This window comes from Pseudorca crassidens, chromosome 1 (genome assembly GCF_039906515.1).
Source record: "Pseudorca crassidens isolate mPseCra1 chromosome 1, mPseCra1.hap1, whole genome shotgun sequence".
In the NCBI taxonomy this organism is placed as follows: Eukaryota; Metazoa; Chordata; class Mammalia; order Artiodactyla; family Delphinidae; genus Pseudorca; species Pseudorca crassidens.
This window is the reverse complement of record NC_090296.1, coordinates 103,404,179-103,423,944: the sequence shown is the minus strand read 5'-3', so window position 1 is coordinate 103,423,944 and position 19,766 is coordinate 103,404,179. Positions and strand designations below refer to the sequence as shown.

The window sequence follows — 19,766 nt, the reverse complement described above, 5'->3', positions numbered from 1 at the left end:
CTCAAACATATCCCCTTCTCAAAATTCCTTGGCAGTCCAGCGGTTAGGAGTCCAAGTAAGCTTCCACTACATGGGGTACAGGTTCATGGGTTCAATCCCTGATCGGGGAACTAAGGTCCTGCATGCTGTGCAGTGTATCATATACATGTATGTGTATACACACACACACACACACACACATATATGTGTATATGTGTGTGTGTGTGTGTGTGTGTGTGTGTGTGTGTATATATATATATATATATATATATATATATATATCCTTCTCTTTTACCTTCAATCTCTACCTTTCTCTTGGCCCTTCCAGTGCTGCCTCAAATATGCTTAGTTCCCAATTCCCACTCTACAATTCCCTTTACAATTCAAAATCCTGTAAAATGTAGATCTTGTGTGCTATGTCCCCCACTGTGCCATTCTCTCATTTCTTAGGGCTTTACCATCTGGCTTTCATCTACATGGACTCATCTCCTGTAACTGATTCTGGGTGCTCACCTTTAACTTTTAGTGATCTGCAATCCACCAGTAGGTGGGTTTTGTGAATGGTCTAAGTTTCAAAGTTCTTTTTTCCGTATGGATGTACAGTCGTCTAGCACCATTTATTTAGAAGGTCATCCTTTCCCCCACTCCTTTGAGTTGGCATCTTTGATGCAAATCAGGTAACAGCAATGTGTGGATTTGTTTCTGGACTATTTTGTTTCATTGGTCTATTTGTCATGCACAACACCATACAATTAATAATTACCTTTTGAATAAGTCTTGGTGACTGAGTGCAGTTCTCCACAACTTTTTTACTTCCTCTTCAAGATTGCTATGGCTAGTCTTAGCCCTTTGCATTTCTATGTATTACATATTTTTGAATGAACTTGTCAATCTACACAAAAATAGCTGCGGGACTCCTTATGGGATTGCTTTGAATCTGTATGTCAATGTGGGGAGATCTACCTCCTTTACAATAATGCATCTTTTTAGGAATATTGTATATTTTTATTTAGTTCATCTTAAGTAATCCTCTCAGTAATATTTTATAGTTGCCTCAGTAGAGGGCACGCACATCTTTCATCACATGAGTTTATCACGGTTTTAATGTCATTCAAACGGTATTGTTTATATGTAATTTTCTAACTGTGGCTGTCACATAGAAATTCAATGAACTTACTACAATCACTTTTTAGATTCTACTAGTTTTCCTATACTTTCTTTTGAATTTTCTAGGTGTATAAATATGTCATATACACATATGGATAGCATCATTATATGCTTTTACAGCCATTACACTTTTCTCTCTCTTGTCTTATTGTACTGCCTGGGACTTCTAGCACAATGTTAAATAAAAGTGATGTTATCAGCTATTGGTCTCGTTCTTTTTAAAAAAAATTATTTTACTGAAGTATAGTTGATTTACAATGTTGTGTTAATTTCTACTGTACAGCAAAGTGACTCAGTTACACATATATATAATCAGTCATTCTTGATCTTGGGGAAGTTTTCAAAATTTTATCCATGAGAATGTACAGTTTCTTTTTTGAAGGGTGGGTCTTTTATTAGATTAAGAGAGTTCCCTTCTATTCCTCACTTGATACAAGATTTTTATAATAAATTAATGTTCTATTTTATCTAATTATTGTTACATATTTAGTGTAATGATTGTAGCGATTTTCTCCTTCATAATTTAAATGTGGTGATTTACATTCATTGCTTTTAAAATGTTTAACTAATCTCATATTCCAGGAATAAATTTCCCATGGTCATGTTCTATTACTGTTTTTATAGACCACTGAATTCTATTGGCTAATATTTCATTTATTTTTTTAAACTATGGTCAGAGACAAATTGGCCTGTAAATATTCTTACTTGTCATGTTCTCAATAGGTTTTGGTAGTGAGGATATGCTGACCTCAAAAAGGATTTGAGAAGTATTCCTGCCTTCTCTGGAACAGTTTGTGTAACATTGCTGATATTCTTTCTTAAACAGTTGGAAGAATTCCATTTGGAGCCATCTGGGCCTGGAGTTTTAATTGTGACATGATTTTTATTTAAGGATTCAAATTTTAAAATAGTTATAGACCCGCTCAGATTTTATCTTTTTTCCTATGCTAGCTTGATAAGTTTTCTTTTTAAAGGAATTTGTACATTTTGTCTAACTTTTAAATGTGCTACCATAAATACTCTTAATAATTTTTTATCTTTATAGCATCTTTAGTGACATCTTTTCCTGAAAATGGTAATTTGTGACATATCTTTTTTCACTGGCCTTACTAAGGTTTTTTTGATTTTTATAGTCTTCTCAAAAACACACTTGGCTTTTTAATTTCTCCTTCAATTTTCTACTTTATTTTTATTCCAGGTCATGTTGATTATTTTCTTTTTCTACTTTCTCTTGACTTGACTGGCGTTTAAACATTTCTTCTGATAACTTATATGACTGATTTTATAGCCTTTTTTCCTTTCTCTTTATAGAACTAGAGCTATAAATCTTCCTCTGTTTACTGTTTTAGCTGTAATCCACAAGTCTTGACATGCCATATTTTATCACTTAGTTAAAAATATCATGTAATCTACACTGTGATTTGTTTTTTGACTTATGAATGATCTAGAGTATCTGCTTAATTTCCCTATCTGGTGACTTTCTAGTTATCTTCTTGGAGCTGATTTTTGGCTTAATTCACAGTGGTCCAAGAACATACAGTATATGCTTCAATCTTTTAAAATTCATTATACCTGCTTTTTGGTCTATCAGATAGTCTATTTTGGTAAATGCACCATGTACATCTGATAACAATGTGTATTTTCTCATTGCTGGTTATAACTGTAGATAGGTAGTGTGTGTGTTTGTGTATGTGTGTGTGTGTGTGTGTGTATATGTTTGTAAACAATATGAAAATTTGTGGAAACTCTGGGTGACCAGAAATAGATGGACAGATATCATGTTGTTGAAATGTCTTTTTTCTTAATGACATTTTTTGTCTGATTCTTCAATCAGTTTCTGAAAGATGTATAATCTCCAAATAGAATTGTAGATTTGATTTTTCATTTTACTTCTGACAATTTTTGCTTTATATATTTTGCTGACATGTCATTTGATACATACAAATTTAGAAATGAAATATCTTTTTATTTTTGAAATATTTTAATTGAAGTATAGTTGATCTATAATGCTGTGTTAGTTCCTGGTGTATAGCAAAGTGAGTCAGTTATGTATGTTATGGTTTCATATATATATATGTGTGTGTGTGTGTGTGTGTGTGTGTGTATATATATATATATATTCTATTTCATATTCTTTTCCATTATGGTTTGTTACAGGGTATTGAATATAGTTCCCTGTGCTACACAGTAGGACCTTGTTGTTTATCTATTTTATACATAGTAGTTTGTATCTACTAATCCCAGACTCCTAATTTATCCCTCCCTCCCCCTTCCCCTTTGGTAACCATAAGTTTGCTTTGTGTCTATGAGTGTTTGTTTTGTAAGTAAGTTCATTTGTATCGTATTTTAAGAGTCTACATATAAGTGACATCATATGATATTTTTCTTTCTCTGTCTGACTTACTTCACTCAGTATGATAACCTCTATGTCCATCCATGTTGCTGCAAATGGCAATATTTCATTCTTTTTATGGCTGAGTAGTATTCCACTGTATATATGTACCACATTTTCTTTATCCATTCATCTATCAATGGACATTTAGGCTGCTTCTATGACTTGCCTATTGTAAATAGTGTTGCTATGAACTTTGGGGTGCATGTATCTTTTCAAGTTAGAGTTTTCTCCAGATATATGCCCAGGAGTGGGATTGCTGGATCATATGGCAACTCTATCTTTAGTTTTTTAAGGAATCCCCATATTGTTTTCCATAGTGGCTGCACCAATTTACATTACCACCAATAGTGAAGGAGGGTTTCCTTTTCTCCACACCCTCTCCAGCATTTATTTGTAGACTTTTTGATGGTGGCCATTCTGACCAGTGTGAGGTGGTACCTCTTTGTCATTTTGGTTTGCATTTCTCTAATAATTAGCGATCTTGAGCATCTTTTCATGTGCCTGTTGGCCATCTGTATGTCTTCTTTGGAGAATTGTCTATTTAGGTCTTCTGCCTATTTATTTTTAAAGTTTGAACAAAAAGAAAAATGATATTTATTTATTTGTTCTGCCCATTTTTTGATTGGGTGGTTTGGTTTTTTTTATTGAGTTGTATGAACTGTTTTTATATTTTGGAATTTAATCCCTTGTTGGTCACATCATTTGAAAATATTTTCTTCCATCCCATAGGTTGTCTTTACATTTTGTTGATGGCTTCATTTGCTGTGCAAAAGCTTATAAGTTTGAGTAGGTCCCATTTGTTTATTTTTGCTTTTATTTCTATCGCCTTGGGAGACTGACCTAGGAAAATGTTGCTATGATTTATGTTAGAGAATGTTTTGCCTATGTTCTCCTCTAGGAGTTTTATGGTGTCATGTTTTATGTTTAAGTCTTTAAGCCATTTTGAGTTTTTTTTGTATATGGTGTGAGGGAGTGTTCTAACTTCATTGATTTACATGTAGCTGTCCAGCTTTCCCAACATCACTTCCTGAAGAGACTGTCTTTTCTCCATTGTATATTCTTGCCTCCTTTGTCAAAGATTAATTGAGCGTAGATGTGTGGGTTTATTTCTGGGCTCTCTATTCTGTTCCATTGATCCATATGTCTATTTTTGTGCCAATACCATGATGTTTTGATTGCTGTAGCTTTGTAGTATTGTCCGAAGTCTAGGAGGGTTATGTCTCCAGCTTTGTTCTTTTTCCTCAGGATTGCTTTGGCAATTCACGGGTCCTTCATGCAAATTTTAGGGTAATAATTAGTTTTGTGAAAAATGTCATGGGTAATTTGATAGAGATCAAATTAAATCTGTAGGTTGCTTTGGGTAGTATGACCATTTAACAATATTAATTCTTCCAATCCAAGAGCATGGGATATCTTTCCATTAGATATCTTTCCCATCTTTTTGTTGAATTGCTCCTTTAATCATCATGAAAAATTTCTCTCTCTCAAAGTATTTCTTATCTTAAAATCTATTTTGTCTAATATCAGGATAGCTGTGTCATTTTCCTTTCAATTATTTTTTTCATCCTTTCACTTAACATTTCTAGGCTCATGTTTTAGGTGAATAAATTGTAAGCAAGATCTTTTGGGTTTTGCTATTTTATCTAGTAGGACAATACTTGTTGGCTAGAGTATTAATCTATTTGCATTTAATGATTATGCTTAATTTTCTGATACATTAAATTTTAAATCTATCATATCTTGCTTCCCTCACCCTCAGTTTCCTACTTGCTCTTCCTTCTTTTCATTCTCGTTTCTTGCCTTTCATGTAACGTTGTTTTATCCTCCTCCCCTTCCCCATTATCTTATTGATGCATAGTATTATATTATACCTTAAGGGGTTACACTATAAATTATAATACACATCCACGATATATTCAAAGCTTTTTAAAATGAGTATTTTACACTTTTTAAACAAGTCAAGGATCTTGTATTACTCAGTGTATCACTCTCCTACCTTTTCATGCTATTGCTGTCTTCTATTTTAAACTTATTTATTATTTTTGGCTGCATTGGGTCTTCATTGCTGTGCGTGGGCTTTCCCTAGTGGTGGTGAGTGGGGGCTACTCTTCATTGTGGTGCATGGGCTTCTCACTGCGGTGGCTTCTCTTGTTGCAGAGCACAGGCTCTAGGCGCACGGGCTTCAGTAGTGGCTCATGGGCTCTAGAGCACAGGTTCAATAGTTGTGCCACACGGGCTTAGTTGCTCCACAGCATATAGGATCTTCCTAGACCAGGGATTGAACCTGTGTCACCTGTATTGGCAGGTGGATTCTTAACCACTGCATCACCAGGGAAGTCCTAATCCTATGTATATTTTATTCTACAGATTTAAAAAATTTTATATAGTTAATGTGTTTATTTTTAAATTTTTTTAATGTGCTTTAAATGTACACATTTGTTCACCTTCTTTAATGATTGTAATTCTTTACTATATTAGTGTATTTTTATCTTGAGTCATTTTCCTTGTCTGAAAGCTTACAGTACATTTTTGGTGAGAGTCTGCTGGAAATAAGTTCTGTCAACTTCTCAGTTATATAAATGTTTTTATTTTCCTTTATTTTTGAAGGCTACGTTTGACACTTGTAGAATTCTAAATTGTTAGTTGTTTTCTTTCAGCACTTAAAAGATATCATTGCATTGTATTCAGGTTTCAGTCACTTCTACTGAATAATCAGCCAACTGTTTTATTGTAGCCCTTTTGAAGGTAAAGTGTCTTCCCTTTCTTGACCCAGTACATTTAAAGATTTCTTCTTTTTGATTTTAAGCAGTTTTCTATGATGTAACTACAGGTAGTTTTCCTTGAATTTACCCTTCTTAGGATTTACAGAAATTCTTAAACTGTGGCTTCATGTTTTTCATCAGTTTTGCAAAATCCACATCTAGTAACTCTTCACACACTGCTCTAGTACTGTTTCTCTCTTCTCCTTTTCTGGAACTCAGGTCTTTGTACATTAGACCTTTTTAAAATTTTTCCCATATATCCCTGTTCTATTTTTTCTATATTTTGTATTTTTTCTATGTTTTTATATGAATATATTCTTCAAAAATATGTTCCAGTAATTTTAAGCCCTCTTCTGCTATGTATATTCTGCCATTAGGTCCATCTATCACATTCCTAATTTCATCCTATTTCAGTTCTACAATGTCCATTTTATTCTTCTTATAGGTTCCATTTTTCTGTTGAAATTCTCCCATAATTTGAAGTACACATCAAACTCTATGTCTGATAAGACTAATTTCTCTTTTTTCTCTTGGATTCTAGTCATTTGGTCCTGTTGCCTAGCAGTCTTTAATCTTTTGTTAAATATTGTGCATTGTCTATGAAAAATTGTGGAACCTTTGGTTGATCATTTCCTCCAAAGTGGATCTGAATTTCTTCTTGTAGACAGAATGTACAGAGATCACCACAATCTAGAAAAGACTGGGTTTTAGACTGGGCTATTTCCAGTTTGCCCTTATTTTTAGGACAGAGTCCTTCAGGGATCTCACCTGAAAACCTGGGATGTTTATAATGCTTCTTCTTTCTTAGGAAGCCTTGCTTTCTAATTTTTATCTCCCCAGCATTGTGAGACTACTGAAGTCTCTGCTTGGTTTTTAATCTCTTAGTGCCTGCTTTCTACTTGTTTATTTCTGCCTCACTCTCCACACACGGGCAGATTAAGAATCAGAGAATACCTCAAGAAGAAACTGCATGCAGCATGCTATACTTACTTCTCTGTAGTTCCTGTTATTCTAGGATGTTGGTCCCACAAGACAAAGCAGCCTTCAGAGCCTTGAACACCAATGTTTGTTTCTCTAGCCCAGGGAGATCACTATAAACTCTGGGTTACTGTTCTCTATTTGACCACCATGACTTATATGGCAAATTGGTAAATGCGTGTAGATGGAGAGGACTGGAGAGAAACTGCAGCAAATACAGGGTTCACCTCAAAGCATTTCTTTTCTCAGGGACCTTAGCTTCTCAATCCCTGGTTGCCTCAATTGCTCTCTGATACTGTTTAATTTTATTTTGCTTTTATAGTTGGTCTTCAGTGAGCATGTTAGTCTGATTTAAGTTAGTGTAGTTTAGTTAGTCTACACAGAGCCAGAAGCAGAATTCTCTTGGCAAATAGCTCCCTTTTTCATTTCCCTATTCCCAGTCAATACCAATGCTTAGGCACATGTACTGCATGTTTAACTCTTCCTTCTTTCTTTTACCCTCACGTGTCTTTAGTAGACAAATTCTGTAAATTCTATCTTTGAAATTTCTCTCCCATACATCTTCATCCTTTACATTTTTACTGCAATCCCTCTATTATGTATATATACCCTTCCCTACCCCCCTCCATTCTCTACCTTTTCCAACCCCCACAATGCCTAATAAAAGTGGTAAAAGCTTCACAGTATTTATATAATCTAGTTCAAAACCACGTTTCCTACATTACTTTCTACTAATTTTGTAAAGATACCCTGTACTCCACTGAAATGAAACTATTTCCCATGGACCATAGCCCATGTATTCCTTCCTCCATAATTATGCTCATAACTTTCCTTTCGTTTTCTTGCCATAGCCCAAACATTTCAAAGTCTGTATCAAATGCTATCCCATCCATAAATACTGTGTAGAGTCATTGAAATGGGGTAATATCTCTCTTCTGTGAGACCCCATTGCACTTTGCTCATATTACTTGAATTAGTAATTATTTCAATTTGCCTTGCTTTAGCAGGATTTTTGTTCTTACACTATCTCCTTGAGTATAAGCTCCTTTCAAGGTGAAGCCTTTATTTTATTCACTGTTGTCCTACAACACTTGGCACAGTGCCTAGAATTTGGAAGCCCTCCCTCAACAGAATAAAACAATTCTGACAAATATAAAATGCAGAGTATTATAAATCTGTGTGATTACAATTGTACCTGATAGATTCATGTTTCTGAAAATGTCACCTGTTTAATAATGACTTGTATTTTAGAAATATAAATATCTAAGACATTTTTAGGTTTGAAATAAAGAGTAATTTGGACTATATAGATCAATACACAAGCACCCCTCATTTTCCCAACAAAATTTGAGTTCAAGCACTTTTACAAGAAATAATTTCATCATGTGAGCCATTGTGTATTATGTATTACGTATTTCTTTCTCTTTGAGTTGAATATCCAAGTAAGTCATACTTGAAAAATGCAACACAATTCAATTAAATATGGTTCCCAAAGGTATGCAAATCATTTAATGTTAATTTTATGACAGAAATGTCAGCATTCAAATGAAGATTATGTGAAGAGATTTTAGGACTGCATAATTCAGGTTTAATTTTACAGGACTATGAATTGAGAATAAACTTGCGGGTGAAAATCACTACTTACAAGGAATATTCAGGAACGGCATCCTTGAAGGCAGGAAGTTCTCGCACATATTCAATATAAAACCATTTCACTTTGAAATGCAAATTCATATAATCGGTACTCTTGCATAACCGCTGCTTTTCGTGTTCTGTAACAGATAAAATCAAATATTTAATAAAGTTTGGTTTGCCAACAATGCTGTGTTCCAATCTACTTTTATTATTCGTATTTCAAAAAGGAAGAAAATAACATATCTGAGGTTAAAGCAAATTGAATTGCTAAAGACAGACCTGAAAGTTTACAAAATGAAAAAATCATCCGTTAGGTCCTATGTAGAATAGCTCAGGCAGTAATGAGAAATGACTTGAATGGTCTAATGTGCCTTCCTGAAAAAGGTGAAAATTCTGGTGAGTTAAAGAGTGATAATGTATCAGCATTTTTCTATTTATCTGCAAGCTTTCACATTTTGACTACTTTTAGCATGATGCAAAGTGCCAGAAAGAATGAAAACTTGTAAGCATGAATAAAACATGAATCAAACTAGGAGGCATAATCCCTGATTAATACTGGAAATGGGAATGAGTAGATCGCATTTTTGGCCTGGATATTTAATACTTAGAGAATTAAGGAGAAGAACTATATTTAACTTCTAAGCCAGCTGATTTCTTCTTCACCTTTTAAGTTCAGCAAAAATTATTTTGTACGCTGTGACCTTTTTTTGACATTTATTTAGCAGGAGTTTCTTTTTTTAAAATTTTTATTGGAGTATAGTTGATTTACAAGGTTGTGTTAGCTTCAGGTGTACAGCAAAATGAATCATATACATATATCTCCACTTTTAGATTCTTTTCCCATAAAGCAGGATTTTCTAATATGTGACTTTTTTCCTCTCTCTTGCTCAAAAAGGATAGCGTAACACTGTTACTTTGATCTGAACATATAGTAATATAATACTGGGGAATAGAGACAAAAATAATGTTACTGAACACATTTATCTCTGCTCAATATTAATATGTTGGCCAATTCTGGCTCTAAGTATAGGTACAACCAAACCCCAAATATCCCTAACTATATGTAGGTTGAAAATGTCCTCTGAGAAGTTCTGGTTGAGGTCTGTGAATCTCCTTCAAGCTAAGGGCTTTAATTTATAATAGGAACGCCCTTTAGTTAATATTCCAGGCTGAAAACACTAACTGAAGCAATCAGATTGTTATAAGGTAATTGAGGTTATCCTTGCTTTTCCAAACCTCACTATAAAGGGACTTAAATCCCAATAATAAACACAAGAGGTAACACAACCCCAAATCGAACATTTTCAAATTATCTAAGCAATGATTAATTCAAGACAATTTGTAGAACCAAGAAAGAGGCAGAGACACAGAAAAAACATACATCTATACACAGAAACAAGAGTAATATACTAGTATCTATAGACCAAACTCCTAGACAAAATTATGAACCAGGTGACTGGCAGCCGCTGTGCAAGGATGGGCCTGGCAACCAACCAGACTGGGAGCCAGCCATGCCTACCAGACTGCCCCCAGTAGTCTACCCTCCACAACAGAAGGATCCACACACATAGGGGCACCCCTAGAGCATACAGCTCTGGTGACCAGTGAGGAGTGGGCTGCTGAGACACATAGGACATCTCCTACAAAAGGCCACTTCTCCAAGGTCAGGAAACATAATCAACCTACCAGATACACAGAAATAAAAACAGCAAATTAGACAAAATGAGGTGACAGAGAAACATGGTCCAAACAAAGGACCAAGATAAAACCCCAGAAAAAGAATTAAGTGAAATGGAGATAGGCAGTCTATCTGAGAAAGAGTTCAAGGTAATGATTGTAAAGATGATCAAAGAACTCAGGAGAAGAATGGAAGAACAGAGTTATTAGTATATAAATGTTATCATTATTACTATGATTTATGTCATAGAATGTTCTACCTATGTTTTCTTCTAGTTTTATGCTTTCCAGTCTTACATTTTAGGTCTTTAATCCAGAAGTTAAAATTGTTTAACAGAGATGAAGAATACAATAACTAAATGAAAAATACACTGCTAGGATTCGACAGTAGGTTAAATGATACAGAGGAACGGATCAGTGAGTTGGAAGACAGAGCAGTGGAAATCACCAAAGCTGAACAGAAAAAAGAAAGAAAGAATAAAAAGAAATGAGGAAAGTTTAATAAATCTCTGGAATAACATCAAATATTCTAACACTCACATTACAGAGGTCCCAGAAGGAGAAGAGAGAGAAAGGGGCAGAGAACATATGTGAAGATATAATAGCTGAAAACTTCCCTAACCTAGAAAAGGAAGCAGACCTCAAAGTGCAGGAAACACAGAGAGTCCCAAACAGGATCTACCCAAAGAGGACCACCCCAAGACACATTGTAATTAAAATGGCAAAAATTGAATATGAGAGAGAATATTAAAAGCAGCAAGGGAAAAGAAACCAGGGAACTCCCATAAGGCTATCAGCTGACTTTTAAGCAGAAACTAAAGTGATGAAAGAGAAAAACCTACAACCAAGTTTACTCTATCAGGCAAGGCTTTCATTTAGATTTGATGGAGAAGTCAAAAGTTTAACAGGCAAGCAAAAGGTAAAAGAGTTCAGCACCACCGAACCAGCTGTACAAGAAATGTTAAAGGGCCTTCTATAAGTGAAAAAGAAAAGGCCACAACAAAAAACATGAAAATTACAGAAAAAAAAATCTCCTTGGTAAAGGCAAGTATCCAATAAAGGTGGTAAATCAACCATGTACAAACCTAGTAGGAAAGTTAAAAACCAAAAGTAGTAAAATCATCTATATCCACAATGATCAGTAAAGGGAAAACTAGAGAGCTACATGTAAAAGAATGAAATTAGAACATTTTCTCACACTATATATAAAAATAAACTCAAAATGGATTAAAGACCTAAATGTAAGACTGGAAAGCATAAAACTAGAAGAAAACATAGGTAGAACATTCTATGACATAAATCATAGTAATAATTTTTTTGGTCTGTCTCACAGCCAAAGGAAACAAAAGCAAAACTTTAAAAATGAGACCTGATTAAACTTGAAAGCTTTTGCACAGCAAAGGAAACCATCAACAAAAATGCTAAAACCTACTGAATGGGAGAAAATATTTGCAAATGGTATGACTGATAAGGGGTTAATATCCAAAATATATAAACAACTCATACAACTCAACATCAAAAAACCCCCAAACAAATTAATTTTAAAAATTGGGCAGAAGACGTGAATAGACAATTTTCCAAAGAAGACAGAGATGGCAACAGGCACAGGAAAAGATGCTCAACATCACTAATCATAAGATAAATGAAAATCAAAACCACGATGATGTATCACCTCACACCTGTCAAAATGGCTATGTTCAAAAAGGTTATAAATTACAAATGTTGTCAAGGATGTGGAGTAAAGGGAACCCTAAGTACATTGTTTGTGGTAATGTAAATTGGCGCAGCTACTGTGGAAACAGAATGGAGTTTCCTCAAAAAACTACAAATTGAACTACCATATGATCCAGCATTTCCACTCCTGGGTATATATTCAAAGAAAATGAAAACAGTAATTTGAAAAGATACATGCAGGCCAGTGTTCACAACAGCATTATTTACAATTGTCAAGATATGCCAACAACCTAAGTGCTCATCAACAGATGAATGGATAACGAAGATGTGGTGTACACGCACACGCGCGCGCACACACACACACACACACACACAGGAATATTACTCAGCCATAAAAAAGAATGAAATCTTGCCATCTGCAAGAATGTGGACCTGGAACATATTACGCTTAGGGAAATAAGTCTGAAGGAGAAAGATAAATACCATATGTTATCACTTATAGGTGAAATCTAAAAAATAAAACGAATGAATACAACAAAGAAGCAACAGACTCACAGGAAGAGAAAACTAGTGGTTACCAGTGGGAAGATGGAAGGTGGAGGGGCAAGATAGGGGTAGGGGATTAAGAAGTACAAACTACTATATATAAAATTAATAAGCCACAGAATGTATTATATATCACAGGGAATATAGCCAATATTTTATAAAACTATAAATGGAATATAATCTGTAAAAGTTTTGAATCACTATGTTGTACACCTGAGACTAATATAATACTGTAAATCAACTATATCTCAATTTTAAAAAGAAAGAGTGCATGTAAACTGAGATTGGATAGAAAACATGTAACCTCAGTGAAGAAAAAAAAGGCTGAAAAGAAAATTTTAAAAGTTCAAAGATATGTTTAAATATTTTAAAACAGGAAAAAATTAAAGACAACAGACATCATGTGACTTGGGAAATGTATTATTTGGTGCCACTGTGAATAGAACACAAAATATTTGAAATATTTTATTATAATGGCATAATTAATCATTTTGCTGAAATAAAGGTGAAAATATACATTTCTAAAAGAAAAATATAATTTATGACTTATTTGTATCTTCACTGGAAATACAAACACTGCCTCTTAGGACACCAAAATATGCATATTGATAATTCAATTGTTACCTTTGATATTTTGCCAACTTTCAGCATATTAAAAAATAACTGGTCCAAATTTTTTTTATTGTATCAATATGAAAGTAAGTTTATTTTTTTTTCTTTTTTTAGAAAAATTTACATTTGGCTGCATAGGGTCTTCATTGCTGCATATGGGCTTTCTCTAGTTGTGGCTAGTGGGGGCTACTCTTCATTGCGGTGTGCGGGCTTCTCACTGTAGTGCCTTCTCTTGTTGCAGAACACGGGCTCTAGGCGCGCGGGCTCAGTAGTTGTGGCTCGTGGGTTCTAGAGTGGAGGCTCAGTAGTTGTGGTGCACAGGTTTAGCTGCTCTGCGGCATGTGGGATCTTCCCAGACCAGGGCTCGAACCCGTGTCCTCTGCATTGGCAGGCGGATTCTTAACCACTGCACCACCAGGGAAGCTCAAAAGTAAGTTGACTTTTTGAGGTAAGATGATAGAGCACATTTCATTTAAAAGTATATTAGCTTGATTTAGAACTGATAAATATTTAGGTCTATGCTATGTGGACCTCCGTTTATGCTCTTGTCTTTGCAAGTGTTAGAGGTGAGAGCCTGGAGATGTATTACCTTTTCTAAGAGTTTTTGCACATTATCAGAATCCTGAAGGGAAGGGTAACCAGTTCCATCTAATAACAAAAATGTTTACTGAGTGTGTAGCTTGTGCCAGGTCACATGGGAGGCACTAGAGACGTAAAGATGAAGGACCCATATGCACAGAGCTTAGGGAAGAAGGGTGACATGTAACAGGGAATTTAATATAGCATGGCAAGTGCCGTGATTTGATATGTATAGGAGGATGTGGTCTCTCGGAGGAGATGACTTTAGCCCAATTTTACGCTTTAGGTGAACAATTAAATACAGAAATTATTTGCTGTTAGTGGTTCAGTGCACAAAGAGGAATTTGAGCCAGATGATACATATTATATAAGACAAAACTTCATATAAGAAATGCTATTTAATATATGTGTGTCTCCTTTGCAAAATTTTATAACTATGGTTCCAATTAAGGCTTTGGGATTTTTCCTCTTTCTACTCATGTTCTGGTAGCAAGTTTGGGTGAACCCTATGTTGTGTCATAAAAGGAAAACATTTGCCAATCTCTGCCCCTTACAATGAAGTCGCCTCTGTACTTTGGAGAGTAGGTAAAAGCCAGCTGTGGGCAGTCCCCAGTCAGATTTCTAGACAAGACCTGCAGTTTATTTGCTTAACCATTTACACTTCACTTCTCCATAAATGCAGCAGTCTTGCCTTCTTCCCTATTTGGGCACTCTGCTCAGAGCTTACAGCCCTCCCCAAACCCACTCTCCTGGACTCTGCAAGATCTCTGCCCTCCTACATTCCCCTCATTCCTGATGTTCCCACATTTCCAGGAAAGGAACACTTCTATTTGTCTAATATTCTGTAGCCACACTGTAGGTAGGCCCCCCAACTCTTCTTCCCCACCTACCATGTCCCTTCTACTGAGAACAAACACACGAAAGGAGAAAAGAAGGAGACCAATTATCTTTTAAACAGATGAAATCTTGTTTTGGTCTAGTCTGGAGACCATCTTTTCTAGTTCCTAAGAATGTATGTGATATGATAACTCAAATTATCAGGGTTTTAGTACCCCCTCTGCTAAAAAACAAACCTTATAAGAATTACTAATAGTTTTCTCCTTAAAGAATAGCTTTCGAGGGGAAGACCTTCAAGATGGCCGAAGAGTAAGACGTGGAGATCACCTTCCGCCTGACAAATACATCAGAAATACATCTACATGTGGAACAACTCCTACAGAACACCTACTGAACGCTGGCAGAAGACCTCAGACCTCCTAAAAGTCAAGAAACTCCCCACATACCTGGGTAGGGCAAAAGAAAAAAGAAAAAACAGAGACAAAAGAATAGGGAAGGGACCTGCATCTCTGGGAGGGAGCCGTGAAGGAGGAAAGGTTTCCACATACTAAGAAGCCCCTTCGCAGGCAGAGACGTGGGTGGTGGTGGGGAAGCTTCATAGCCATGGAGGAGAGCGCAGCCACAGGGGTGCAGAGAGCAAAGCGGAGAGATTCCCGCACAGGGGATTGGTGCTGACCAGCACTCACCAGCCCGAGAGGCTTCTCTGCTCACCCGCTGGGGTGGGTGGAGGCTGGGAGCTGAGGCTCAGGCTTCTTTGGAGGTCAGATCCCAAGGAGAGGACTGGGGTTGGCTGCTTGAACACAGCCTGAAGGGTCTAGTGCACCAGAGCTAGCCGGGAGGGAGTCCGGGAAAAAGTGTGGACCTGCCTAAGAGGCAAGAGGCCATTGTTTCAGGGTGCATGAGGAGAGAGGATTCAGAGCACCGCCTAAACGAGCTCCAGAGACAGCTGTGAGCGGCGGCTATCAGCACAGACCCCAAAGACGGGCATGCGATGCTAAGGCTGCTGCTGCAGCCACCAAAAAGCCTGTGTGCAAGGACAGGTCACTCTTCACACCTCCCTGCCCAGGAGCCTGTGCAGCCTGCCACTGCCAGGGTCCCGTGATCCAAGGACAACTTCCCCGGGGCGGGAACAGACAGCATGCCTCAGGCTGTTGCAACTTCATGCCAGCCTCTGCCACAGCAGTCTCTCTCCGCATTCCATACCTCTCCCCACCCCCCACCCTGTCACCGGCTTGAGCAAGCCAGTGACCCCTAATCAGCTGCTACTTTAAATCTGTCCTGTCTGAGCAAAGTACAGATGCCCTCAGACAACATACACACAGAGGTGAGCCAAATCCAAAGCAGAACCCCAGGAACAGTGCGAACAAAGAAGAGAAAGGGAAATTTCTCCCAGCAGCCTCAGGCGGAGTGGATTAAATCTACAAAATCAACTTGATATACCCTGCATCTTGGAATACCTGAATACACAACGAATCATCCCAAAATTGAGGTGGTGGACTTTGGAAGCAATGATATGTGTGTGTGTGTGTGTGTGTGTGTGTATATATATATTTTTTTTTTTTCTCTCTTTTTGTGAGTGTGTATGTGTATGCTTCTTTGTGTGATTTTGTCTGTATAGCTTTGCTTTTACCATTTGGCTTAGGCTTCTGTCGGGTTGTTTTTTTTTTTTTTAGTATAGTTTTTAGCACTTGTTATCATTGGTGGATTTGGTTTGGTTGCTCTCGTCTGTCTTTCTTCCTTTTTTTTCCTTTTTTATTACTTTTTAATAATTATTTTTTATTTTAATAAATTTACTTTATTTTATTTTATTTTTTTATTTCTTTTTTTCTCCCTTTTCATCTGAGCTGACTGGCTGACAGGGTCTTGGTGCTCAAGGTGGGTGTCAGGACACGTGCCTCTGAGGTGGGAGAAGCAAGTTCAGGACATTGGTCCACTAGAGACATCCTGGCTCCATGTAATATCAAATGGTGAAAGCTCTCCCAGAGATCTCCATCTCAACGCCAAGACCCAGCTCCAGTCAACGACCAGCAGGCTACAGTGGTGTCCACCATGCCGAAAAACTAAAAAGACAGGAACACACCCGACCCATTAGCAGAGAGGCTGCCTAAAATCATAATAAGGTCACAGACACCCCAAGACACACTACCGGACACAGACCTGCCCACCAGAAAGACAAGATCCAGCCTCATTCACCAGAACACAGGCACCAGTCCTCTCCATCAGGAAGCCTACACAACCTACTGAAACAAGCTTAGGTACTGGGGGCAGACACCAAGAAGAACGGGAACTATGAACCTGCAGCCTGTGAAAAGGAGACCCCAAACACAGTAAGTTAAGCAAAATGAGAAGACAGAGAAACACACAGCAGATGAAGGAGCAAGATAAAAACTCACCAGACCTAACAAATGAAGAGGAAACAGGCAGTCTACCTGAAAAAGAATTCAGAATAATGATAGTAAACATGATCCAAATCTTGGAAATAGAATGGAGGAAATTCAAGAAACGTTTAACAAGGACCTAGGAGAACTAAAGAGCAAACAAAACAAGATAAACAACACAATAAATGAAATGAAAAATTCTCTAGAAGGAATCAATAGCATAATAACAGGCAGAAGAGCAGATAATTGACCTGAAGGACAGAATAGAGGAAATAACTACTGCAAGCAGAAAAAAGAAAAAAGAATAAGAATTGAGGACAGTCTTAGAGACTTCTGAGACAACGTTAAACGCAGGAACATCAGAATTATAGGGGTCCCAGAGGAAGAAGAGATAAAGAAAGGGACTGAGAAAATATTTGAAGAGATTATAGTTGAAAACTTCCCTAATATGGGAAAGGAAATAGTCAATCAAGTCCAGGAAGTGCAGAGAGTCCCATACAGGATAAATCCAAGGAGAAACACACCAAGACACATATTAAACAAACTATCAAAAATTAAGTAGAAAGAAAAAATATTAAAAGCAGCAAGGGAAAAACAACAAACAGCATACAAGGGAATCTCCATAAGGTTAACAGCTGACCTTTCAGCAGAAAGTCTGCAAGCCAGAAGGGAGTGGCAGGACATATTTAAAGTGATGAAAGGGAAACCTACAACCAAGATTACTCTACCCAGCAAGGATCTCATTCAGATTCGATGGAGAAATTAAAACCTTTACAGACATGCAAAAGCTAAGACAATTCAGTACCACCAAACCAGCTTTACAACAAAGCTAAAGGAACTTCTCTAGGCAGGAAATACAAGAGAAGGAAATGACCTACAATAAGAAACCTAAAACAATTAAGGAAATGGAAATAGGGGCATACATATTGATAATTACCTTACATGTAAATGGATTAAATGCTAAAAGACATAGACTTGCTGAATGGATACAAAAACAAGACCCATATATATGCAGTCTAAAGCCACACACTTCAGACCTAGGGACACATATAGACTGAAAGTGAGGGGGTGGAAAAAGACATTCCATGCAAATGGAAATCAAAAGAAAGCTGTAGTAGCAATTCTCATATCAGACAAAATAGACTTTAAAATAAAGACTATTACAAGAGACAAAGAAGGACACTACATAATGATCAAGGGATCAATCCAAGAAGAAGATATAACAATTGTAAATATTTATGCACCTAACACAGGAGCAACTCAATACATAAGGCAAATTCTAACAGCCATAAAAGGGGAAATTGACAGTAACACAATCATAGTAGGGGACTTTAACACCCCACTTTCACCAATGGACAGATCATGCAAAATGAAAATAAATAAGGAAACACAAGCGTTAAATGATACATTAAACAAGATGGACTTAATTGATATTTATAGGACATTCCATCCAAAAACAACAGAACGTGGGCTTCCCTGGTGGTGAAGTGGTTAAGAATCCGCCTGCCAATGCAGGGGACACGGGTGCGAGCCCCGGTCCAGGAAGATCCCACATGCCATAGAGCAACTAAACCTGTGAACCATAACTACTGAGCCTGCACTCTAGAGTCGGCATGCCACAACCACTCAGCCCATGTGCCACAACTACTAAAGCCTGCATGCCTAAAGTCCGTGCTCTGCAATAAGAGAAGGCACCACAATAAGAAGCCTGTGCATCGCAGTGAAGAGTAGACCCCAGTAGCTGCAACAAGAGAAAGCCTACACACAGCAATGAAGACCCAATGCAGACAAAAAAAAACAAAAACAAAAAACAAAAAAAAAAACAACAGAACACACTTACTTCTCAAGTGCTCATGGAACATTCTCCTGGACAGATCATATCTTGGGTCACAAATCAAGCCTTGGTAAATTTAAGAAAATTGAAATGGTATCAAGTATCTTTTCAGACCACAGCGCTATGAGAATAGATAGCAATTACAGGAAAATAATCTGTAAAAAATACAAACACATGGAGGCTAAACAATACACTACTTAATAACAAAGAGATCACTGAAGAAATCAAAGAGGAAATCAAAAATTACCTAGAAACAAATGACAATGAAAATACGAAGACTGAAAGCCTATGGGATGTAGCAAAAGCAGTTCTAAGAGAGAAGTTTAGAGCAATACAATCCTACCTTAAGAAACATCTCAAAAAAACAACCTAATCTTACACCTAAAGCAAGTAGAGAAAGAAGAACAGAAAAACCCCAAAGTTAGCAGAAGGAAAGAAATCACAAAGATCAGAGCAGAAATAAATGAAAAAGAAATAAAGGAAACAATAGCAAAGATCAATAAAACTAAAAGCTGGTTCTTTGAGATGATAAACAAAATGGATAAACCATTTGCTAGACTTATCAAGAAAAAAATGGAGAAGACTCATAAATAGAATTAGGAATGAAAGAGGCGAAGTAACAACTGACACTTCGGAAATACAAACAATCATGAGAGATTACTACAAGCAACCATATGCCAATAAAAAGGACAACCTGGAAAAAATGGACAAAT

At 36.7% G+C, this 19,766-nt stretch overlaps 1 protein-coding gene across 4 annotated transcripts in view; it reads right to left on the bottom strand.

Annotated features, from left to right (window-relative positions):
* UNC13C (unc-13 homolog C) overlaps positions 1-19,766 on the bottom strand; it is a 615,854-nt gene that overhangs the window by 99,842 nt on the left and 496,246 nt on the right. For all 4 annotated transcript variants that reach the window (XM_067747577.1, XM_067747567.1, XM_067747553.1 and 1 more), the window contains one exon: positions 8,927-9,053. In XM_067747577.1, the coding sequence (XP_067603678.1) occupies positions 8,927-9,053 (127 nt within the window). The remainder of the gene's footprint in view (positions 1-8,926; positions 9,054-19,766) is intronic.